We start from the raw sequence: 25,164 nt of genomic DNA on the forward strand, positions 1-25,164 counted from the left end.
TAGAGCATGTATATCCCGAGTTTAGTTAGTTAAAGCGTAACTTTACCGATCAAAACTGAACTTTGCATTCGAGTGAACTTTACATATGCAAGCTCATACTTGACAAGTGGGGGTGGAAACAGAAAACTGAACAAGAATGAAAGGCATCAAAGATTGAAACAAAATTGCAGCGCGAACAGTTCCCTGTTGCAGTTTTTATTACTTCAGGATACAGTAGTTGTTCATTGCCAGTTACCATGCTATGAAACAAGGGTGCTTTCGTCACAAAACCGATGCTACGGCACATTTAGGCAAGACGCGATGCATCCATTTTCATAGTTATAAATACTTTTTGATCAGTACAAATAAATCACAAACGGTTCTTGTCAATGGAGCATAGAAGAGTTGTATCATCTTGTGTTAGACCCTTGTCGTGCCTCAATCTCCTGAAGTCTCAAGGTTACAGCTCGTTTGTGAGCATCCAGTCCCTCAACTTCAGCCATTGCTGCCACATATGGTCCTAAATTTCTCAGACCTTCCTCTGTTAAAGACTGAACTGTTATGTACTTCTGGAAGGAATCCAGTGACACCCCACCGTACATTCTAGCATAGCCATATGTTGGAAGGACGTGATTTGTTCCACTTGCATAATCTCCAACACTTTCAGGCGTCCATTGCCCCATAAATACTGATCCTGAAAAGATCATCAGCACTGATGAAATTAGAAACTGTATCCAGCCTAAAAAATCACTCAATTTTTTGATATTTGAATTTCTTATGCAATACGAAAAATTAATGTATCGAAAGTGGAACACACATTTGTCTAAAATACAATAGCAGAAATATAGTATTGATAAGAAAGTTAGTAAAAGTTTTATAGAAGATGAGAACTTTTATATGAATAGTACAGGAAAGATGGCCACAGGCGGATGACCTTTAAGTGCCAGAGCCAGAGTCCAGAGAACCGAAGATATACCTGCATTCTCAATGAAGCTCTCCCATTTCTCAGCATCTTTCACATTGATAATCAAATGCTCAGGTGCATACAAGTTGGAGAAAGAGATAGCCTGCGAATGGAAAGCTTATTAGGCCAAGCATTGCATTTCTGAAAAGAACAAAAAAAATACCATCTTAATGAAGAAAAGTTCCAGTAAAATTCATTCACTCTTTTTGAATTAGAGGAAGGGTAAATGTCAGAGATAAGAAAGACAAAAACATCCAAATGCAGGCACAGCACACATTAAGCAACATATAAAAAGATAAGAGCACTAACCTCAACCATATCACGAGCAAACACGGTAAAACTGTGAGATAACGCTTTTGACGCAAATTCCCCTCTAGGAAGACTATCACATTGCTTGCTAATTTCATCCTCAATAGCACTTAGATTCACATCCTCACCAGCTACAACGAGAACAACCTGACTATCTGGTCCATGCTCTGCCTGAAAATACATAATTATTTGTTTGCATCAAACTTGCAAGCAGAAAGACACATTTTTCATCCAACAATCAAACAAATATTACGCAAAGAATAACTTTTTAAAGCAATATATATAGTAATAGGAGATAGACTGATGTCACACAGTGATGAACGCGCGGAGGCCACCTATTCTACAAGTATACAGCAGGAAGCATAGCAGGGCAGCATAGTAATTTTGTTATTAATTCTGTTTTAGTAAAACAAAATGTATACAATGAATTCAGAAAATTCAGTTATACAATATGCTGAGGTGGATAGAAATTTGTTAGGAAGGATCTTCTAGAATGGGAGGGATCTCTTCTATATATTGTAAAGGGAAGGGTACAATCTTTCATTCTTGTATAACATCATTGTGTATCAGCACACTAGGAGCTACCGAGCCGCTAAAAAATTTCAGGGGGAGTGCCTAACTCTTCTACTATCATAATACTACAAGCATTCTACCTTCTATCTTCAATCTTCTTCTCTCTTTCTTTCTCTTTAGTTTGACAGTAATACCAGAGTATTACACACACACAAGAAAGAAATAAAACCCCACTACACGGTCAATAACAACCATACTGTTGGGATCAAGGCTTTGGCATTGTTTTTTCCCAAGGAATTAAGCCATGTTCAAGAAATATTCATGAGGGTTGATTTTATGGAGTTTCGAGATACATCTATCACTCTAAAAAACAAGCAGATTGTCTTCTCATGAAGGTTATTTTTTTTAAGAGCTCTTAAAAAAAGACGGGCTCAACTTTCAACATCTAAGAAAAGTTGTCTGAGGCTGTTTCAAGAAAGAACCAAACATGATATTTAACCCCATAAGGTTGTTTGTTCCCCCCAAACTAATTCAATATGAACCCTCAAGTCACTCACAAGGCCACTCTTCAGAGGCAATGCACAAACCCAACATTCAATTGAATTCACAAATTCCAATCCTTCACAAAAAATGTTTAGCATCGAGAGATGTATCTATATATCATGACATGAAACAACGAGTTTCTAACAATCTTCCTCCGCCCAAATTTCCTATTGGCTCCAAGCAACAGCCAAAGTACCATGATGTGGCATTTGCTGCTGACACTATGACGGAGCATCTCGTTTGTTTTGAAATTCTTACAGTCCATCTTCAAGATAATATCCACATATTCTTAAAACATAGATTCCCATAATTAAAGTACTCAATTGAAAATTCAAGCAATCTTAGCCAACCATATAAACAGAAAAGCATTAAAATTACTAAACACAGACAGTAAAGTGATACAAAAATCTCACGGCACCACTCATTTCTACTAGATGAGCATGCAAGTAGCCATGTTCAGAAAATGTCTACAATTAAATGATTGATTTAAGAATAAGCACTACATGTATCATTCTAAAGGTTAAGATATATTGTCTTTTCCATATATTATGTTAGGGTATCAAACTCTCACACAGAAACAGGTAATAACTACTAAATACCCAAAAACCCAACTTATTGACTCATCAATCTGTACACTAATGCTGCAACTTCTCCCTTCAAAAAACTATCAATTAATGACCAAAGCAGTTGTGTAAGACGCCAATATCAACATGGAAACTTGAGGTATAGAAAAAAGAAAGAGGCACAGAGGTAAACTGATATCAGTGATCTGTCCAGCAAACTAATGTCAGGGCGTCAAGCTCCACATGGGTCATGAACACAAGTAACTGGAAGAGTGAACCATAAGCATAACTTCTGCTTCATAACCATTAAGTCATCATGTCAATAATGCAACTAGCTTTATCATTCAAAAATCTATGACATGTTGATAAGCAGCAGTAAGGCAATGCAGACATCAAAATACAAGAGCGAAATTGGCAGTGGCATTGATAAATAACTCGAAGATAAAGAAACACCTGAGAAAGCAAGTCTGCTGCAACATGGACAGGGTTAGCATGTTTGTCAGCAATCACCAGAACTTCTGAAGGGCCAGCAGGCATATCAATCGAGATCATAGCTTCACTATTCTGATAGGAGGCAACATTCGTATCAAAATCTTGGACTTTTAGCTTAAAACACATTAACCATTACCTGTAGGATCATTTTTGCAGCTGTCACATATTGATTTCCAGGTCCAAAGATCTTTTCAACCTGCAAATTTGATGAAATCACAAACAATTGAATCGTTGGATAATGAAGGTATAAATACATCCTAATTGCACATAGTATTCAAGATTTATACAAATTAAAATATCTAAACCGTCAACTGATAAATAGTTCAAATTTCTTAATCTGAATCCTGATAATTCACAAATCTTAATTCCAAAGAAAGCAAATTAGACGTAAAACCAACCACCTCAAGTAGATATATTGAACCACATGTAAAGGTTCAAGTGAAAACATGAAGCTCAAACGCAAAAGGTCTTGTTAGCTATAGGTGAGTTGAAGCGTGACACGATGGATTATAAGCTTCCTGATTTAAATCTTGGAAACCATGGTCTTACATGCATGATCTGAAATAAATAACTACTCAATTAGCCTATTATTATTAGGTTCAAATTTGGGATATAAATCTTGGAAGGCAAGTGTTGGAAATATAGGCCTTTTCTAGGTCTTCATAAAGTCTTCTTACGGCTACAATTATCAACACACATTAGTTAATAATATGTATAAAATTTATACGTGAAAAATGTGTTTAGAGTTGTGTTTAGCATGTGTTTTATATGGAAAGGTATGGTGTGACATGAACTTGTCGTTGCATTAATAAAGTTATTTCCCGACTATCCCAAATGTAAATAGAGGGGACTTTCTCAAGGTTAACACACCCACCAAAAGCAATGTACACTAACTAACTACTTGAAGTGTGGGGCAAATACCACTCTTGCACAAGTGATAGAAAAAGAGATGAGAAATTGAGAATTGCGTGTTTGCAAATAAATGAAACATCATCTATTCATAGGGATTTTCTAACAATTCTTTTTGAACCTTCATAAAGCATGGTCAAAGGATATAAATGTATTTTATTATAATTAATTCACACCATGAATGAAAAAAGAGTTGTTGGAGAAATTAAATAACTCCATGAATGAAAAAAGAGTTCTTGGAGAAGGCTTCAAATGGCCGTTTATCCAACAGCAAGGTCTTACATGCAAGGTCTTAGATTATAAGTTAGTAAAGATGATTTTTCTGATAGGGTTTTTTCATCGTCTTTTGCACCAATTTTATTAGTTTACTTAATCCCGAGTAATGTAATATAATATCCCAAACTAGGGTGTATGTAAGTTATTTAGCATTTTTTTCGGTAATTTTTGGGCTAGTTTTAGGTATGTGTACTTGGTGATCAAGTATATTGCCTAGTGGGTTACGACTGGGTTTTAGACAGGTCCAAACAGCATGATTAGTTGTCATAAACAGTATCCAGTAGGAGTAGTAAATGTTGTTTATAATAAATAAATATGTGACTTGTAACATTAAATATTCATCAAATTATTCCAGACTTCCAGTTATTTGAACATATGCTCAAGCTTTACGTATAAATATTTTTTTATTTGGCAAGACAATTGTTAAGGGAGTTTTCTATAGTTGTGAGGACTGTTATAAGTTGAAGAATATCAAGAGCTGCTAGTATCCAACTATTGATATTCATAACCTGAATTTGAACGTTTGTAAGGATCCTAAACCAACATATACGACTAGTTCTTGTTTGAGTATCCACAAGATCATATCTTTTACATTATTAAAGCAAACATCCTTGTATATTTACATTATATTTGAAATCTTAGTACCTTTGGACAAGAAGACGTTCCCCAGGCCATAGCAGCAATGGCCTGCTCAACAGAAAATGAAGAAAGAAATGAACACCAGCAAAAAAATGATAAAAATTAGAATTCAGACGATTGCTCATATAAAGGAAATAGTAGTTTACAGAAGTACAGGCCCTCATACCTGAGCTCCTCCAGCTTTAAGGATATGAGTGACGCCTGCTTTCTTGGCACAGTAGAGAACCTCCTATAGGAAAAAGTGAGAATATTCAATATGAAAATCAACATGAGCACACCAGACTACCACTTAGGTGATTGCAAATACAATACCTTGCATATGCTGCCTTCCTGACTTGGAGGGGTCGCAAGAACTACTGTTTTGCAGCCAGCAATTTTAGCAGGCTAGAATAGAAGGCATAAAATGTTGTCAACAGAAAATCCAAATCCTCAAAAGCTTTCATGAAAGGCACAGGGATATAATATTTGCAACTCACAATTGAAAGCATAAGAGCTGTGGAGGGCAATACAGCAGTCCCTCCAGGAACATAAAGACCCACTGCACCAATGCTTCGTGCTACACGCTTGCATCTAACACCCTGACTTTGGAAAACTCAATCAGCAAGATAAGTAAAGATAATGTAAGAAATTGGGTCCACATACCACATCCATAAGAAACTGACCTTCATGTTCTCAACACTTCTCTCTTCTGACTTTTGAGCAGCATGAAATGCATATATGTTATCATACGCAACATCAAAAGCCTTTCTAATATGAGGATCAAGCTGCAATAATGGATAAACAATTGAAAGCTACAAAATCAATAGGACTTGTTGCGGCCCTTGCATGTTATAAAAACTTTAATTTCTGATTTTCAATAAGTATAATTTCTTATCCTCAAGTCTTCAAGAAGTACCTCTGGATCAGGTAAATCTGCAACTTCTTCCACTACCACATCCAAATTGACTCTATCAAATTTGGCAGTATATCTGTCATGAAACAGTTAAACAAAGTTTATAGCAGAAGTTAGTAAGTCAATTAGAAGAAGAGGATAACAATGGGATACATAAGGCTACAAACATAAGCATAAAAACTTACTCTTTCACCGCATCATCACCCCGTGTACGGACATCGTCAACAATCGGTTGAACCTGACAAATGATAAAGAAAAACTTAACACTGAGCGAGACTCCTCCGAGAGAGACATCCTTTATTTCAAAGATAGAAAAAGAAAGAAAAACTATATGGAAAAATGAGTTTGGAAGAACAAATAGAATTGCGAAGAAAAGCATGTGTGAAACCACAAGTGATATCATTATTCATGTAGCCGAATCCATCTTTGGGACAAGGGCATAAGGCATTGACATTATAGTTGTTAAAAGAAAGAAATTCCTCCCAATCCCTCCCAAGGAAAAATTAAATTCTCATTAGAAGGAAAAGACAAGGAAGATGCTTTCTTCTGGGAAGCCTCTCAGGAAAAAAGTGTAATAGACTGGCCAAGAACAGTAACAATAATCATAATGTAAACACACAGCAATGAGCAATTCAAGTCTGCCCCTAACTCCAAAAGTTATTCCTTATCATTCCAATCCAAAAAGCTATCCAAACATTACAAGGCTGGCTGTTTATATAGCCTAAGTCCAACAAAAAATATTAAAAAATAACAGTTGTCCTAACTAATAACAGAATACAGCTTAAGCCCAACTAATTGTAAAATATCGATAATGCCTTTTGACCCTTTGACCCAATTTATCACAAAAATCTTGTAAAGAGGTAGGTAGCCCTGGCTTTAGGAAATCTGGAAGATAAAATAAAATTATCTCTATCCAATCTATGATAGAGAATGCACGAACAACCAGACCATGACCTTCATGTTTGATAAATATTGCAAACCAAAATGCTCCCTTCTCTTTCTCAATGGCTACCATATCTAACAGGATATGGAGAAGAGGTGGCCTTTGATTGAGTTATATCCACAGGACGCATAGGAAATACAGTAATGACAAGCACCTGGTTTGATGATTGTACCAGACTATCTTATGTCCTTTTTGCAGGGAGTATGTTAAGATCTGATGGCTCATCCTTAGTCTCCTCCATTATTTGTGGATCCAACGGAGCTTGGATCCCCTTTCTTTTCTGATCTAGAAAATATGTACAGGCGCTTCGTGATCACTTATTAATGGAGATATTTCCGATTCCGAGGAAGCCTATAAAGATCTTTGGTCAGCCATGGCATCACCTTCCTACTTTAGGAATGACTATCCTTGGAAAGAAGTCGATTTCCCCCAATGGCCAGTATCAAAGCATTCCTTTGGATCATCCTATGGGAAAGCCTCCCTATCTGTGTTGTGCTTATTTAACAGACACATAGAACCATCCCTTTCATGTTAGATATGTCAAATTACTTTGAAATCTATCCTCCATGCACTAAGGCTACCCCTTAGAGGTGGTGAATAATAGAGCCTCCCCAGTCCCCGCTGAAGTCTGAATAATTATTTCTTCACCCTCTCCTTAAGGAGCACGATCCTATCAAGACTTCAACAAGACCACTTCCCAAACCATCTAGGCATTCGAGGACCTACTTAATTTGCCTTCATTTGCTTGAGAATTTGGATTATGACGAACAAGATAATTTTTCAAGGGACACATCTTGCTGTGGACGTGTACTTTCTAGGTCCAAGAATCCCATTATAGTCAACCCTTCCACTCCTCCTTTGAGCCATCTATCCTTGCAACAATTCATTACCTCTCCACTCCTTTATCATTTATGTTGATACTTGTTTCTTCCTCACCTCTTCCACAGCTAGTTATTTTAGTGGGTGAAAGTTTAGTTTGCAATTTGGTTTCTTATACAATTAAATCAAACGAAATTTCATTCGTATCTTTTAATCCTAAAATAAACCACATTTATTTTTTCAATTCAAACAAAATTTTCAACTAAAAACAAAACTAAACTTTAAACCATAATAGTATATAAAAAAAATGAAAATTACATTATCAATCTAAGGTCAAAAAATAGAACGCGAGTTCTTGAATAAACGCTTATTTTTATAGTAAGAGCACTTAAGTCTTCATATTTGCACGTAGGGGCTGGGGTTGCATAGGGTTTGCTCAACTAGTACTTTATCCTAATTCAGAACGTGAGCACCTATTTAATTCCATTTGGAATTTTGGTTCTTAGTAGCTTAAACATAATCCAAGCCAAAATATTTCGATTTCCAGTGTTCCAAACAAAATTATAGAAGATCCAAACCATATTTTTTTTTAGTTTGATTGGTTAGCGTTGTGGTTTTTATCCGAAATACTTCACCACTACTAGTATGTGCAAGGATGCCAATGGCTTTTCGATCAAAGGTTTATGGCTATGGTTCCTGCATTTACCCACTTCTTGCTAAGATTTTGGAATTGATTGAGATAGCTAGATGGAGCCCTAAAAATTCTATGTCATTTTTTTTATTCCTTGATGACTGCTAATGGACAAATCGTTCCCGTAGGCATAGCAACAGGTTTTCAGACACTTCATACTTGCAGGGAGTTTCATGAAAGATATCAAAAGCCCAAGTTTTTAAGGTGTTAAAAGAGAATTTAAAGGAAGTAGATCTCCAAAATCATTTTACAAGGAAGGAGCAGCAGCCAAGTGAAAGAAGGAACATATTTTCAGCTCTCAACCCCTCCCAATTTTGTACTTCCTCTGATTTGTACACTTCATGTTTTCATGCTAATTAATGCATTGTTTTAATTCTTAATGCATTTAATTGCATATAATTAAAAATTACAAATAGCTAATAATATGAAAGTATGCATTGAGACAAATCGAACAAAATTCACATGACTATGTATTTTTATACATAAAGAATAAGTAAAACAATATTGATTGATGAATAGTGGATACAATTCAATTGTAGCAACTATTTTGAACCATCGGTAGTATATGATAATCGAGGTTGTGATTTAAAATCCGACTTGTTAAGTCTGGTTTACAATCCTAATTTCACAATGTACCGTATTAACTCTAGTATTACCATGCCCAATCCTACGCACTGGTCGAAATCTATTTAAATTAACTAATATATGCTTGTGTTTTCAAAAGCACGCCCGAGGCAGGCCTAGGCATGAGGTGCTAAAAAGTGATCACTTAAACATCTCCTTGAGTCTAGGCGGGAGGCTATTCAAAGGCACGCCTTCTCTTGCGCCTCCATGCCTCGCGCGCCTCAAGTATGTCAGATGTGATTTTTGATAAATAACCATATCTTTGCTTAATATTAATGAAATAACCTTCAATTCTTAGTTTTTTATTAATTCGAAAGCAAAAATATACCCCCCCTTTCTTGCCCTAAAGCTATCAAGGAGTAAGAAACAAACGAGTAAAGGTTGTTGCTTTACCTTGACGTGCCGCCATCTTCCCTTTACTCGTCGACGAACTCACCACCCAGGTAATGTCTTCTCCCTCCTTTGTCCTTGCTTTCTCTCCCTTTCTGGTTTCTTCTTCTATCTTGATTTCTCTCTCTTTCGGTCTCTCCTTTCTGTTTCCTTCTCCTCTTTATCTTGATTTATTTTATAAAAGAGTAAATGTTGTTGCTTTGTTTAGTATCGATATTGCTTTTTTGTTTTTAATTTGTTTTAGTGGATGATGAGGAGGTGGAAGAAGAGGATATTAGTGATGATGAGAACTATACTGGCGATGGTGAAGAAGATTATAAGGATAATGATTCACATTTTTAGAGTTCGTTTTAAGTGAACCACAGAGTATTTCAAGCATCAAGCACCATTCTTGACTTTCTTTACCTTAATCTAATTCTATAATTAACTCAAGACTATGATATTGACTTATTGTGTGACTTTATGTGCTAAAGTAGTGTTTATTTTACTTAAATGTTAATATAATATGAATTTAAGTTGTTATAAAGTATTAAATATGTTTTAAACTGGATTTGGAGCTTTTTAGCGAAATCATGCGCCTTGCATATAAAGAGTATTGAACAAGTATACACGTATCTGTTTCTCGAGAAGTCTATCTACCACGCATTGTTTGACAACCAAGCAACCACTTTATATGTCGAGTTGCAGTACCAAACCAAATTACAAAATACATTAATACTAAGTGTCATTCAGTGGCTTCCACCTAAGATCCCACGTAAGGTTTGAGAGGTTAAATGTACCGAATGAAATGTGTTAAACGAAACCACATAGAGAAAATTAAACTCAACACACTCCTTTCTCTTGTCCATTTTCCACGTAAATGGAGCATCAAACATAGAAATCCATGTGATCAATATCTTTCCTCCACTACAATCATTGAGCTGATTGCTGAACTAAGACAAGCAAGTATATAAAGAATAATAAAGGAGGAAGAAGCTCACCACACTAAAAATAGAAGAAAAATCAATACGAGGCCGAGCTTTCAGTTTATCAACCTCGAACACAGAAAGTTCCGATAACTTGTAAGACTTCATAGCACATTGCACTGACTTGCTCATTGGTCCTGTAATAAATTAGTAATAATCAATCAAGACACAATTAAAAAACACAAAACCTCAAATACACAATTTTTCCAACAGTGCAAATAAATAAAATGTCAAATCATGAAAATTAATTGAATTGGGAAAGCATAATATGAATACCTTGTGATAATATCCGAGGTCGGAAATTAGTTTTGCCGGAAAAGGAAGAAGGAAATCGAAAGAAACGAGCTTCGTATGAGTTGATTAGCGAGAACGTTCGATCTAAACATACAAGTTTAGTCTCCATCGTCAATTCCTTCAAATACAAATTTAAATCAACCAAATTTAACAAAAAATCAAAAAAAATAAAAAATATTAGCAAAATGTTTTTTTCTCAAGTGAATTGAAGCTTGAAATTCAACGTTAATGGAGGAAAATAACTGAGAATAAAAGAGTGAGAGAGAGAAAGAGAGATTACAGAGGAAGATTCTGTAACTAAGTCGACTGTTGTGGTTGAGGAATGCTTACAATGTTTACAACACCTGCTTTTGTTATTCTGCAGTGATTCTCGTATCTGACGGTCGCATAAGTATAACCACTCTTAGATGCAGCTCATTTGGTAACGCATACGTATAACCACTCTTAGATGCAGCTCATTTGGTAAATTTAGTCATTAAAAAAACAAATCCAAAAATAAGTTTAACTAAAAAGATCCGTATATATTATGAAGTTCTACGTTTAAAGTTTAGAATGGATATTTTATACCTATGAAATTAAAATACACAATTTAAATATTAGAATTAATAATTTTTAATCCCTTGGAATTGAGGTTTCAAGTGAGCTATTTCAATCATTCGTAAAGAAAATAAAAACTTGAATTATGGACTTTAAATATTTAGATAGAGATTTTAAGCCTTTAAATAGTAATTTTAACGGTTTGAGTAAGTAGATTTTTGCGTTGAGTTGGAATCGTTAATTAAAAATAAAGTTAAACTTTTGAACAAGATATATTAATACATAGAGTAGAGGTTTTAAGATTTAAAGTTGACATTTTAAGCCTCGAAACGAGTGTTTCAAGGATTAGAGTAGATAGTTATTAAATAAAGTTAAGCCTTTGAAGAAGATAAATTAAGACTTAAAGTAGGATTTTAAGTGTTGCAATTAGGCTTGGAGTTGATGGGTGAAAAGATTTTTTTATCGAGTCGTCCGCGCCATCGATAGATTGGGGGAGGGGGGGCTGCATAGAATTCTTTGTACTGTGGGGTGAATAAGTTTTAAATCATTTTTTCTAGTCTTAAGGTAATCATTACTTTCGATTTTAAAATAAATAATTATAAAAATAAGTTAATTTCATGAACTCATGTATATTACACGATCTCATACAAGACACGCTATTAAAAATACTCCATTTATTTTCATTTGTTCTTTTCATTCACTTTTTACGTAGATCGTTATACAAACTTAATAATCAAATAATTTTAATTATGAGTTTTTAAAAATGTAAAAAGTTAATATTTATAATATATTTTTATATATATTAAGACGAGTTTTTTAAATTTTCATATAAATTAATAAGAAGTTATTAAAATTTGACGCGAAAATTCATTAAAAAAATTTTTGAAAAGAAAATACGAGAACGGAAAATATTTGGGTCAAATGAAATACCGGACTGTCAAAGGCCCAGGAGGAATTGACGATTAGGGCTTCACAGCGCGTAAATTACTGAAAGTTTTGTCATTTCGATCGCCATTTTTGATTTCGTTTCTCTCTCTCTTCTAATCGCACCCTCTTTCTCTCTCATCAACATCTCTCAGTAGCCATGGCGATGCGATCTTGTGCCGCGAAGTTGATGAATTCTTCTGGATCTATCTTATCCAGACCAGGTTTGTTTTTCTTTCTATACTAGGGTTCTTTCCAACATTTTTCTATAAATTCCGCCATTTCAACCTGGATAACGATGAATTGTCTGGTGTTTTTGAGATCTATTTGATGGTTATTAATCATCTTTCTTTTATCGGACATGAATCACATGATTCATCGAAATATAACCCGTAGCTTAAGTTGCATCGAACATTATTCATAGTTGACTGATTTTGATGAGAAAGGAAATGAAGCTTTTTCGATTTATTTTTTGTCTCAAACTTTTTTTCGTTTGATGTAATTTCGTTTCGCTTTAATTTGATTATAAACTCATGAACTTGGTGGATTATTGAAATGAAGTATACTTCCTCTCGTTTTTGTAACACTTCTGGAAATCCGAGAATGTTTTGAAGTGTTACATCTTTAGTTATACTTGTAAAATACAGAATTCAAAATTATTTCGGAAAACTTGGTGAATAATACAAAAGTCAAAGCATAACAAGTTAAAAAGAATAGTGGAACTGGATTATATGAATAACTATGAACCTTGTGTCTCTTAGGTTATGCAGTGCTATCCATTTTTGGCCTCTATATTATACGAACACATGAGTAAGGCTACTTATATCAAATCCCTTCACCACTTTTCCATGGAACCGTCTTTAGTGCAGTGGGAGTGTGGGACAATGTAATTTTGTGGAGTGCAGTGGGACAATGTAATGTTGTGGAGTGCAGGTAGGCACTTTGAACTGAGAATCTGTTATGCATTGTACTATGTATTTATGATCACAATATGTTTTATTGGGATAAATTTAGGTTATTGATTTGGCAAATGAAAGCATTTGAGATAGATTTTTGGTGATTATCTCGAAGTTGGGAGAATGATTTTGAGTTGTGAAGTGGTGTGTTACGTAGTACTGAGAACATCAAAAGCTTGAAGGAGCTATGTTAACATTTTGAATCCAAAAATTGGGATGTAATAAAGTATTTATAGTTGTGGAATTCATTAGATGGTGGCTATTAATGACATTGGTGTAATGGAATATTTGTTATTTGGTTTTGGTAAAGTATGTAGGCACAGAGGAATAATTAGTTTCTTAAATATGAATGCAGCGGTCTTTTTTTATTCTGCCAAGGGATGATCATAGTTTTGAAAGGTTCACCTTGTGCGCCTCGGGCTTGGCTGTAAAGTGAAATCGCCTCGACTTGGTGAGGTAAAACCTTACTGCAAGATGCGTGCGCCATAGTGCGCCTCAATGTGTTTTGTGCCTTGTGCGTTAGGTGCGCCTTATCACTGGGCTGGGTGATTAACATATGCTTGTTTGATTGAAATTGAATATCTTTAGGACATTACAAGATGGTGGTGTTGTTTGATGATTTTAGTGATTGAAGTTGTTGGGGTGATTGAAAATTGAATTTCATTTTGGGATGTGGATGCTTTTGTGAGGACTTATATAGTTCTAATAAAAGGTGGCATGATTTTTTTTTGTGAAAGTTTGATTCTTTCAGCAACACTTCACTAATTTTTGTCTCCCTTTCTTTTTCACTGTCAGCCTATTGAGTGTTAATGTTACCTCATAGTGATTATGTCATCTGGAGTATGTTGTAGATTTCATTTGGTTGACTCGTAATTGCCCTCATGAAAAATGTGTTCTGCACTTGATATTGGATGTTGTAATGGACTGGATCCATCATTATTCATGACTATTAGTTGAAGGCATAACAATATCAAGATGGCGAGAATTGTGAGTATGCATGGATCTTGTGTTATTTTAAATCTTTGATTACAATAGAATATAAAAATGTAGAGATAGGACAAACATTCTAGAGGCTTGTTACTCTCTCTGAGGAATGAGTATGAACTCACTAATGTGCTTACAATATTCTATAGATGGTCTTCTCTAATCCTCTTCTTTATTTTTACAAGTTTACTAAATATAATATAAGATAGATTGGATTATAAATCTAATATTGCTTATTAAGCGATATTAATTAAACAGATCAAAAAACTATGATGTTAGTTCATGGAATATTTTTCTTGACAAGAAATTATCCACATGCTAAAATAGGAAGCATAAGTACACCGGCTATAGCTTAGTTAGTGGAGCACCTCGTTTAGATGCGCACCAATGTTTTTTAGGAGAGTCCATCATGCAATCCATTAGTCTTTTTGATATATCGATGTCTAACTCTAACTTAACTTCACAGGATACAAAACCAGGTCCAATTTAAGTGTCCGTTTAGTTACCATTATCAAATAGAACCCATTATTGATCGAGATATTGATAGGGTGTATACCCAGCTAGGCATAACGAGTATAAGGGCCTCAAATAATCTCTTAACTCATTGAAATACCCATAACATTCTAATACCCAATATATCACACTACCGACCCCTTGAAGTTTCACGTTGTCCTCAAGGTGGACAAAAATTAGTTGAGGTTATATCCAATAAGGATTTTGTGTAAAAATTTGGGTTGAAAGGTATTAGGCCTAAAAAGATTGGATGAACATGGAAACAAAAATATTATCCTTCAAGATCAAAATTAGGCTTGGAAAAAAATAGATGGGTTTAGAAAAGTATCGGATTGGCCTTGTGTGGGTGAAATTATGGGATGACTTTTTGGATTTTATGAATGAAAAGAATTCGGACCAAGATTGTCACTTAGGATACCTTTGCCCTAATGACAATTCATTATGACGCAAGTACCAGACTACTAGGTTCCCAAAACAAAAGGTTTGCCTACAGTTTTTAAATACGAACGTACAACAATTATATTCCTTGAATAAGGGTAGCATAGGCAGGTAATATTCTAGTCTAAATTTAGTTTTGGATAAAATATTGGCTAGGTAGAGAAAAAGAACAAAATTGGCTTCATCAGTAGTGCACGCATTCAACAACTCATCTCATAATGATCTGGAAAGAAAAAGCAAGTCTCCTATGGAAATTGGCACGCATGTGAGTAACCTTTGAATGGGTGGTGGGCCCCTTTTGTCCAATTGAAATATGAAAGTTAGGGCATCATTAACTCTTTATCTTACTCACAAAGTCACATTTTCTTCCATTACCCACGACCCCTTTTTACAAACCTCCATCAAAAAGCTTCAAAATAACAATGGAGGAGGTGCAAGCCATATCAACACCATTTTAATCTCCATTTCAGAAATTCTGAGTTCACCTCACTTCCTCTTTCCTCTTTCTAGTTTTCACGTTCTTCGATGAAAAATGTGGGTCCACCCTTGGACCCACAATATACTCGGTAGTGTCTACTATCTTTTTTCAGTTGAATCTTCCAGAACCACTATCGGGTCCATTGCGTATAAGGAAACATCCTCAACTTCGTACTCTGTTTCGCAAACACCATAAATACTCCTTCGTACCCTCCAGTCTTTCTTGACGTTCACTCCTTGGCCGAAAATGTTTGTGCGTCCCATCCCAATTTTCTCTTTCTGTGGTTAACATTCCAAGTATTCTCCTTTTCTTCTTCTTTGTGTAAATCTGTCTTTCCTTTCATCTTCCTAGCAGTTTTTTGGGTGGGTTTTGGGATGAATGGTTGGTTTGATTTCTTTGGTGGTTAGCAACTGTAAAGGGTTCTTGCTCGAATTTATGTGGGTTTACATTTTGTGGCTTGGGAAAATTTTGGGTGGGTTTAGAGGTGGTTCTTTGTGTGGTATTAGGATCAAATTGTTCTTGGTTCCAAGGATTCTTCTAGTTCAGTGGAATTTTGTGGTGAGAGAATAATTATGGGTAAGTTTTGCGGTGGCTGTTCTATTGATTTAGGTGGTGTTGACTATGGCAAAAGGTTAATGTCCTGGTGGTTGGTGACGGTAAATATGGGCTGAACCATGGCCAACAGCTCATTTTCTCTTCCTTTATTAAAGATGAGAAAAAAAACCCATGTTTTATCTCCTTACATTCGTGCCTAGAAATACCATTTTCTCCAATATGTTTGTCATACCATCAACATAAACCTTTCCTCCATTTTCTATGCATATCTTATATATAAATTGACTTGAAAGAGTGAATGATTTTGTATTTTTTAGCTTCTTGAAGATTCCTCAATGGAGGGTTTCTACTGCCAAATTTTTGAAGAAACCTTTCCTCCATTTTCCAACATTTCTTGTATAGAAAGTGACTTGAAAGAGTGAATGATTTTGTATTTCACAGCTTCATGAAGTTTTCTCAATTGAGGGTTTCTAGTTTCTACTGCCAAGTTTTTCAAGAAAACATCCAGTAGGTCCCATCTTTGAGTGTTTGTAGGTCATCAGAAAGATTTGCCCTGATACTAGTTGTAATAGTCTGGATTCATCATTGGTTAGTTGATAGGCAAAACAATATCAAAATGGTAAGAATTTGAATATGGCGTAGCGTAATTAAAGAGAAAATGTAATTAAATCTTGTATTACTGTAAATCAAAAATTACAATAGAACATAGAAAATGTAAAGATAGGAAAAACATTCAAGAGGCTCGTTACTCTCTTAGGAACGAGTATGAACTCGTCAATGTGTTTACAATAACTTTCATATGATCTTCCTTAATTCTCCCCTTCTTTATTTATACAATTTTCTCTAACTAACTAATTCATATCAAAATACCCATAATACTCTTATTTCTAGTATATCACTGATGCCTCCTCTATAGATGGGAGACCTATTGCTAGTTGATAATGTCATTTTGGCGGTTATGAACTTAAGTTCGCGTCAAGCCTCGAGGAGCGTGTTTACAACCTGCCTTGCTATTTCTTCACGATGTTTAGGATTTTAGTGATATGGAGTTTATTTTCCTGGCTTTCTTGTGCTGATGCAGCTTTTTTTGTTTTTGCTTGTATGGAGAGCTGGTCAAGCTGTGTAATAACCTAGAGATGTAGCCCAATGGTTTCTGCTTTACCTCTTTCTATGTCTTGAGTTCTTTATGTCACATATAGTACAGAGCTTTGCTTTATTAGTTTCAAAAAACCCAAAATTATGGAAATTACAGGTGTTTTAAGGGAAATTTTGTTAAACCTAAGAAATTCAATTCTGATGCTTTTTCAATTTTTGATTCTTGATATGACAAAAAAAAATTCTTGATATTATGTTGCAAACAACTTATTTAGTCTAATCTCGTGCTTTCAGCAAGCCGAGAAATTCACTCAAGTGGGATGAAAATGATGGGTGGACACGGTCATGACGAACCATTTTATTTGCATGCAAAGCACATGTACAACTTGGACAGGATGAAGCACCAGAAGTTGAAGGTATCTCTTAGTGTATTGACCGCCTTTAGCATTGGAGTCTTTGTTCCTGTATATGCAGTCATCTTCCAGCAAAAGAAGACTGCATCCGGTTAATTTCATTTTATGGTAGGAAGTTATGCAGACTACCTGTTTTGTCCCCTGTATTGAAAGAACATGAATTTTCATGTCAGTTTAAGCTCTGCCCTAAAATACTTCTTTGCTATAACTTTGGAAAGATGCATTTAACAATAAGTTCTTTCTAAATATTTCTGCTTAATCAGCTACTATACTGGTGATTGTAATGGTTTTGGGTGAATGAAATTCGTCTATTTTGGTTATCTAAAATACTTGTCTTTGCACATTTATTTTTTATGCAATTTCATATAGAATTTTAGCTTATTGACCTTGAAGTAGTAGTAAGCATGTGATTTGTGGATTCTTTTCAGAAATTCTTCTCACAATAGAGTGACCTAAGAACATTAGAGATGCATAATTGCTTCGACTATTTGTACTTTGCCTTTACGTTATGATTGCTGGTGATTTCAGAACTTAGGTAATAAACTTGGAGAAAGTCATGCATAAAATTAGTGTATACTGAAATAGACCATCCATGATTAATAAACTTAGAGAAAGATCAGAGGAGTGGAGAATAGAAGTGTATGATTGTGAGTGAAGACTAAGGAGTGCAAGTCACTAAAATAGATTTAGGACTAGCGTACAAAAAATGAGTGTGCGTTAAATCTAATAGATTTTGTCATAAACTTAATCCTTTGTTTTTAGTTGTTTGTCCCTGAGAAATCTTTTGTTTTTTAGTGGATATTTTTAAGTATGTAATTATTATTTTGATAAAATACAATTAGCCATCAATTATGGCAAATAGAATTTAGTAGATTCTTGATATGCTTTTTAAAACTAAGCACTCGCATTAGACGATACATAAGCACATGAAAAACTGGTCATAGTTATTGGCTTATTGAAAAAATCATTTCTTAAAAGAATTAATTGCAGACAAATTTGTGGTTTTGTAAATCAACCAAACATATATGTAAAAAATACTATTCTAAAAGAGGAAATATTTCATTATAGAAAATAAATTAAAACTACTTATTATAATAATATGAAGGAACTTTTAAATAAAAGGAGAGTATTAGTAATTATGATAGTGGATTGGATTATACGTGAAATTTGTGATTACTAGTGTGTAGTTTATGTTACTCCTTGCCTTATGTGCCATCTCTAGAGATGTTAATGAGCCATACTTACAACATAAATTCTTAGTATGAGAAGGTCTCACCGTAAGATGTACCTCATACGTAAATTAAATAGTCCAATTAATACAAATTATTAGCATATGGACTTGTTTTGAAATTTTTTTACCGAAAGACGATCTTTTTCAAGAGTAGCTCTATTACAATTAGTTAAGAAACACAAACAAGGTCAAAGTAAAATCATTGTTGCATAATTGTGAACAAGTTAGCTCAGGCTGTTCAACCCAACTCGATTGCATTCATGTATAAGTTTGTTATTGATTTTTACTCTTGTTCAAGCAAATTAATACTTAATTTTTTTATGGATAAATCTCTAAATAATAAACTTTAAAGGAAAATGAATTTTCTCTTTATCTCCCTCCCCATCCCTAAATAAGGGAAGCTTTTGTTATTATTCTCTCCCTTCCTTTTCTTTTCATTTCATTTTCTTCTTACATTGTTATCCAATCAAAGTGTTAAACTTTTGAGGTTTGCATAAGGATGATCATCAAAAAGTTATAATTCAAGCTTGAATATATGCAATCTTACTAGTTACTACTTGGACATGCTTGAACTAAGCTTGAACTCTAATTTTTGTCATCAACTCAAAGTACTCCTATAACAATCTTAATATTTTTAAAACAAATGCAAAACATTATTACAAATTACAAATACCAAAAGCATATTTCACCGTTAGACGGGTCCACACAAAAGTTCAAATGGTAAAAAAAAAACATAAAAAGAAAAAAAAACAATAAAAAATGAATTGCCACTAGTACAGGAAGCAGCTTTTTTATAAAATAATTTGGTCTGATCAAATAAAATCGTTTCACAATGAGACGGTCTCAATAGAGTATGAAACAAATAAGTCTTGACTCGTGAATAATGGAAAAAATCTACTAGCAATAACATACCACTATCCAAATTCATGCGGATGTTGCCTTGGTAGGATTTATGAAGTTCAATATACACAATTTTAATCTTGTACTAAAAAAGTTGTCGAATAACTCTTTATATTGCAATCATTGTTTATAAGTTCACATAAATAATAAGGGCAAATTGTTAATGTGATTTTACCAATCTATTATGATTTGAACCGAAACATCTATAAAAAGCATCAAAGGTAATTTAAACAATAGAGGAATAAATGGCGAAAGGAACCATTCACTTATGGTATTTAGAGGAAAAATGTTTGCAATGGTGACAAACATGAAAAGAAGCAGTCCTTTGTGAAACAAGAAACAAGCAGGCACTATTGTACACAACCTAGACTTTGCCATCAGTCTTAAGAGTGGCAAGAAAATTGCCAAAGAATGAACATTGCTAGAATTGACACAATTACTTAGCATCATCTCTAAGCCTTGAATTTTTCTTTCAATTCTATTCCCTAATATTTTTGGGGTTCAGCACGTCCACGATGATGATCGCTTAATCAGCGGTTTCATTAGCTTATCTTCCTCCAAAGAGACCATACCTAAGTGAGAAGGATCTTCAAGCATCATCTTTGCCACGAGATATCCAGCAATTGACCACGTTTGGAACCTGCGAGCTTGTTTTCCAATATATCTTCCGAGTTTTCCATCGTAGTATTCTGGCCATCCGTCTTTGAGTAAACGGGTTTCTGCCAAATCAATGGCTCGTCTTGCAATCTGTGGCCGACCAGTCTTGATGCATGCTGCTGTTAACAACCACAAAAGAACTGCAAGCAACAAAGAAGAGATGGGGAAAGAACAAACATAAAGAGATCAATGGTCAGCAAAAATGAACTATTTTTTGTACAGTCGTAAATCATGCATTACTTATTACAGAGAAATGACCAGTAAAGATGAGTATGAAACACAAGAGATTACTCGTCTATAGAATCTTCAAACGTTATATTGATCCAATTCATTTGGGTTAGAAGACTTGAAGAGCGGAAGTACTGGGAGAGTGATGTTTTTTTTTGCGTATTTAGACATAAATTGAGAGAAGAAAAGGCGGAGAAAAGGGAAACACAATCTCACTTCTCTTCTTTTTCTCTACTCCCCTTGACCCCTTCATATTCATTCCATCAATACTTTTAAATCAAAGTTAAAATGTGTCCTAAACCCCCTCATCCTCTATGTCCAAGCTGATTCTTAAAGATCAGCATAAAGTATCAGGTTATTTGTAACGTTTAAACGAATAAGGAAAAGTTTAAGAAATTGTTGATGAATTTACAGTTTGAAAAGAGCAAAGTCAAAAGAAACAAGAAAAGGAATCAACCTGGCCAGGATCCTCCATTGTGGTAGCTCCATCTGGTATTCTTGGGGTCACATCCAGTGACAATCCGCCATTCATGACTTTCAATGGCAGGATACGAGATTTTTAGTGGCATTTCTCCCACCAACTCTTCCCAGCGAGCTTCAATGAGATCCATAATAGCCATAGATTGCTCAGGAGTTGCAAGAGAACAAAGGATGGCTACACAATTTCCCAAAGCAAACCATCGGAAATCCATCCTTGCAGGGCTGACATTTCCAATAAAGTAACCACCGCGTGTAGGCATGAAATCAAAAACCCAGTCAGGAATTGAATCGGGAATGACGTTGAATTTATTTACAGCTGTATGAGAGTATTCCTCTGTTTTGTAACGGTAGATATCATTTAGTTGACGGAAATCAAGCCAAAAATAGTTTCTCATGTGAAAACTCAATGCATGCAATCGCTTTACTATTCTTTCAATAAACTCCTTCCCTTCCGCATCAGGTTTAAGCATTGACAAAGCACATCTCAGGGACATGAAGAAGAGCGCTTGAATTTCAATAGGATAGCCATAAATTCCCTGCAATATTATCATGCATCAGATAAGGATGTGGTATTGAGTTCCATAGCAAATAAACTAATGGTTTTCATATGGAAAAGGACTGAGTACGCAACATTTAGCAAAATGCTCAATTATATTGCATGCTCTTTGAAAGAAGCAACAACCATGCTCAATTACATTGCATGCTCAATTAGTTACAAAAATTTGATTGACAATTCCAAGTATTAACAGAAAAGAGACATCGAGAAGGAAAGCACCACTGTGATAGTTAAGAGATTGGTTTACCATTCTCCTATCAATCATTGAGCACCCATCGGCACAAAGTAGTGTGGGAAATGTGTCGAACCCCTCCGACAAGCACAAAGTCATAATAAGTCTCATCCCCTTCTGGCATTCTGGTGACTCTGCCAAGGACATATCTCCAGTAGACTTTGTATATGCACGAAGTAGAATGATCCACCAGAAACCAGAGTCGACAGGAGCTACTCTTCCAATGGCACTCTCACCAAAGTCCGCAACAATAGTATCAGTTTTTCGGACAGGATCATGAAGCACCTTAAAACTGGCTGGCATAGCCCCTTCCCCTAGCTTAAACCGGTCAACTCTCTTTTCCCAAGCCTGAAGTTGGAGTGTCTTTAACAGGAAGTTTTTAACTATATCCGGTTCTCCATTCATGAGGAAAGCCAATGCACTAGGTACGAAATCCCGTACAAAAACCTGCCAAAACATAATGTCATCTTCAAAACAAGGACATCTTAAATCATTATTCTAGCGGGAACATTAACAATTATTAAACGTAATGAGCACATAATAAAATCATTTATGTAACCCTCAATCATAAAGATATAAGAGATACAATTACCTGATCATAATTTAGAACTTCCTCTGAAGCATGGTCATAAGCAGCAATGGTTCCCACAGGCTGCCCTCTAAAGTACACCAAAGATCGTCGAAGAGCTTCCCAAGCTTCGGCAACCATAGGATGGGGCTCAAAAGAGTTCCTAGTTGACGAAGCAGGGGTATCAAAACCTGACCTTGCCCCTGGAGAGTAGATGTGCTCAAAATTCTCTACACTCCCTTTATTTAAAGATAACTCACCTAATGATCTCTCATCAAAGGATCTCTGCCTCTCTATATTAATCCGTGGCCTATCAAGAAGCCTAGAGAGGTCGTAATCATCCATCTCAGAGATCGAGCAATGAGAGCTCACTTTCCGCAGCCCAACTCCTTCCATAATTCAAATACCCTCAAACCAAAAACAAAGCCTCCCCAATATTATAGGAAACCTGAAAGTATTCACAATTACTTGAATCATTATACTTGATTATATATTAAAAAATCCTGGAAATCCACTAAATAAAGACCTCAACAACCCCTTCAAAATCAAGTCAAACATATCCAAAGATTCTCTCCCCAAAAAAAACATTATCCAAATACAAGCACACATGTATTATGCCAAAAAAACAACATAATTAAATGAAATTTTCCAATCTAATCAAAAACAGTACCTCCAGGTCTAAGCACTATTACCCGAACTCTTCATTTGATAGACACAGTGTCATATTCTCGACACTCATAACATATGTATCATGTCTAAACTACCACAATTAAATAAAATTTTCCAACCAGATCCAAAACAATACTCTTAGTCCATAAACTACTAACCATCACAGCTTGACTCTTCATCTTTGACCAAGACCTGTGTTAGATCCTCAACACATGCACTTATAACCTTTTACATGTACCAAAAAGGAAGTACATTAATTAAATTACTTCATCTGGTTCAAATTAGTTACCAAACTTGTTTTCACCCTATTCAAGGCATTATTTTGACCGTTAATTTTTTTTGTTGCGCATAATGAAAAATTATTATACGATCCAACTAAGTGGCTTCCATCTAGGGTGAGGTTTAAGAGGGTCGAATGTACGTAATTTTACTCTTATTAATTATAAAACTAACAAAGATGTTATAAAAATGTTATTTTCGATTCACCCACTGTAGCAAACGTCATGTGTAACTTCACATAAATAAGAAATATCATAATTTAACGAGCTATTTCATTTTAGTCCATTATAATCTAAATCCAAAAAGCTATAAATCTTTGCTCCATTGAAAAAACACGCAATACAATTAAAAATTATAATAAGTTATATTATAAATAATGCATTGAAATGAATCAAACAAGTTTCACTTTGACTATGTTCTTCTTGTACGTGAGGAATAAAAGTCCCATAAGACAAACGGCGACTGATGAATATCAGCAAATATGCTGAGTGTCGCAACTAATTGCAATCATAAGTAATGTATAAAATAGTCGAGTGTGACACTAAGACAAACGCTATTCAAAAGTCCCAAAACAAAGCTCCTAATACATAGATCAAGACTAGTGTTAGATCCTCAACACTCAAACATATACTTATATACTTATAACCTTTTATAACAACAAAAAATATGAAGTATTTTAATTAAACAATATAATAGTCAAGTCAAGTCTAACACTTAAGACAAATAGTATTCGTATTCCAATAGTCCAAATAACAACACACCTACTACGTTTATACACTACAAAATACTTCCATAAAGAAAATGAAAAAAGACCACATATATCTAACAGAGCTAATACTTCTACATTAATAGTTTATAACAAATAGCACATCATTATATTATATTATATATTATATATACAATAAAAGCACCTAAAGCAGAGATTTTATAAGAAATAACGAAGGAAATAAGCTCATAAAAAGCAGATCCATAGCAGAATAAAATAAATATAAAAACATACACATTAATCTAGCAGTAAGAAAGTCTAATCAAAGTCTAACATAATCAAGAAAAATAATCATAAAAAATGGAATCAGTGTAGATAATGATTGTAAACATCAGATCTACAAAACAAAAGAGAGATCAACATAGAGAGAGAAAAGGAGGGAGAAATAACCTATTATCAAAAGTTTGTTGGGAGAGATAAGATTCCGGCAAGATCAACGGTGGACGACGCCGGGATAGTTACCGGGAAATGGTGGCGAATGGCCGGCGACGGGAAAGGAGAGAGAAAAGAGAGGAAAGGGAAAAAAAGAGCATGTTAGACGAAGCAGGCATTTATAGTGATATTGGAACAGAAAACTAGGAGAGAGAAAAGGTGGACTATAATATATTTCAATGCGGTTTAAAAAGTAAATATATTTTTTTTTTTACTTTTTCATCATTTTTTAAGTGAATTTTAAATTTTAATATTTTTCATCTTAAAAAAATCTCAATATTTTTAAATACATAATATTAAAAATTATGAAAAATACATAATAAAAAACTATACATTAAAACGAATCTAATTAAATCTCACATGAACATATTTTATCTTCTAAATATGTGTCAAAAACATTAATCAAATTTTTCTCTTCTTAAAGAGGAATATTCCAAATGAGAAAAACATTAGAGAACTTACGAATTA

General features: G+C 34.6%; 3 protein-coding genes across 5 annotated transcripts; 1 reads left to right on the forward strand and 2 right to left on the reverse strand.

Annotated features, from left to right (window-relative positions):
* Nucleotides 1-127: 127 nt before the first annotated feature.
* Nucleotides 128-11,266, reverse strand: LOC130811501 (histidinol dehydrogenase, chloroplastic). Of its 3 annotated transcripts, none has more exons than XM_057677824.1 (15): nucleotides 11,086-11,266; nucleotides 10,788-10,923; nucleotides 10,527-10,648; nucleotides 6,265-6,317; nucleotides 6,083-6,155; nucleotides 5,850-5,951; nucleotides 5,664-5,765; nucleotides 5,500-5,571; nucleotides 5,354-5,416; nucleotides 5,194-5,235; nucleotides 3,500-3,559; nucleotides 3,325-3,435; nucleotides 1,253-1,423; nucleotides 956-1,046; nucleotides 128-673 (listed from the first exon to the last, which is right to left on the reverse strand). In XM_057677824.1, exons 2-15 carry the CDS (start codon nucleotides 10,912-10,914, stop codon nucleotides 390-392), a joined length of 1,473 nt encoding a protein of 490 aa, XP_057533807.1. In that variant the 5' UTR covers nucleotides 10,915-10,923; nucleotides 11,086-11,266; the 3' UTR covers nucleotides 128-389. The 3 variants fall into 3 exon arrangements, with proteins under 3 accessions (XP_057533807.1, XP_057533806.1, XP_057533808.1); XM_057677823.1 differs by having other exon boundaries at nucleotides 5,850-5,978; XM_057677825.1 differs by having other exon boundaries at nucleotides 5,850-5,978; nucleotides 10,788-10,889; nucleotides 11,086-11,247.
* Nucleotides 11,267-12,221: 955 nt separating this feature from the next.
* On the forward strand, nucleotides 12,222-18,025 carry LOC130809817 (uncharacterized). Its single transcript, XM_057675642.1, has 2 exons — nucleotides 12,222-12,490; nucleotides 17,580-18,025. Exons 1-2 carry the CDS (start codon nucleotides 12,427-12,429, stop codon nucleotides 17,792-17,794), a joined length of 279 nt encoding a protein of 92 aa, XP_057531625.1. The 5' UTR covers nucleotides 12,222-12,426; the 3' UTR covers nucleotides 17,795-18,025.
* A 2,050-nt stretch (nucleotides 18,026-20,075) lies between these two features.
* LOC130809816 (probable alkaline/neutral invertase D) lies at nucleotides 20,076-24,838 on the reverse strand. The gene is made up of 5 exons (XM_057675641.1): nucleotides 24,655-24,838; nucleotides 22,575-22,998; nucleotides 21,998-22,429; nucleotides 21,172-21,730; nucleotides 20,076-20,626 (listed from the first exon to the last, which is right to left on the reverse strand). The coding sequence occupies exons 2-5, from the start codon at nucleotides 22,944-22,946 to the stop codon at nucleotides 20,331-20,333; spliced, it is 1,659 nt and encodes a 552-aa protein (XP_057531624.1). The 5' UTR covers nucleotides 22,947-22,998; nucleotides 24,655-24,838; the 3' UTR covers nucleotides 20,076-20,330.
* Nucleotides 24,839-25,164: the final 326 nt, after the last annotated feature.

Source organism: Amaranthus tricolor, chromosome 4, assembly GCF_026212465.1.
Source record: "Amaranthus tricolor cultivar Red isolate AtriRed21 chromosome 4, ASM2621246v1, whole genome shotgun sequence".
Classification (NCBI taxonomy): domain Eukaryota; kingdom Viridiplantae; phylum Streptophyta; class Magnoliopsida; order Caryophyllales; family Amaranthaceae; genus Amaranthus; species Amaranthus tricolor.

Bases quoted from the DNA above. Each gene is read 5' to 3' on its own strand.
- LOC130809817 (XM_057675642.1), top strand. From the start codon at position 12,427: ATGGCGATGCGATCTTGTGCCGCGAAGTTGATGAATTCTTCTGGATCT. The intron at 12,491-17,579 runs GTTTGTTTTTCT...TCGTGCTTTCAG, and splicing joins ATCTATCTTATCCAGACCAG to CAAGCCGAGAAATTCACTCA.
- LOC130811501 (XM_057677823.1), bottom strand. From the start codon at position 10,914: ATGGAGACTAAACTTGTATGTTTAGATCGAACGTTCTCGCTAATCAAC. The intron at 6,318-10,526 runs GTGAGCTTCTTC...ATCATTTGTCAG, and splicing joins TTTCTTCTATTTTTAGTGTG to GTTCAACCGATTGTTGACGA. The intron at 1,047-1,252 runs GTTAGTGCTCTT...TTCCATTCGCAG, and splicing joins TTGCTCGTGATATGGTTGAG to GCTATCTCTTTCTCCAACTT.
- LOC130809816 (XM_057675641.1), bottom strand. From the start codon at position 22,946: ATGGAAGGAGTTGGGCTGCGGAAAGTGAGCTCTCATTGCTCGATCTCT. The intron at 21,731-21,997 runs GTAAACCAATCT...ATAATATTGCAG, and splicing joins CAATGATTGATAGGAGAATG to GGAATTTATGGCTATCCTAT. The intron at 20,627-21,171 runs GTTGATTCCTTT...TGTTGCTTGCAG, and splicing joins CAATGGAGGATCCTGGCCAG to TTCTTTTGTGGTTGTTAACA.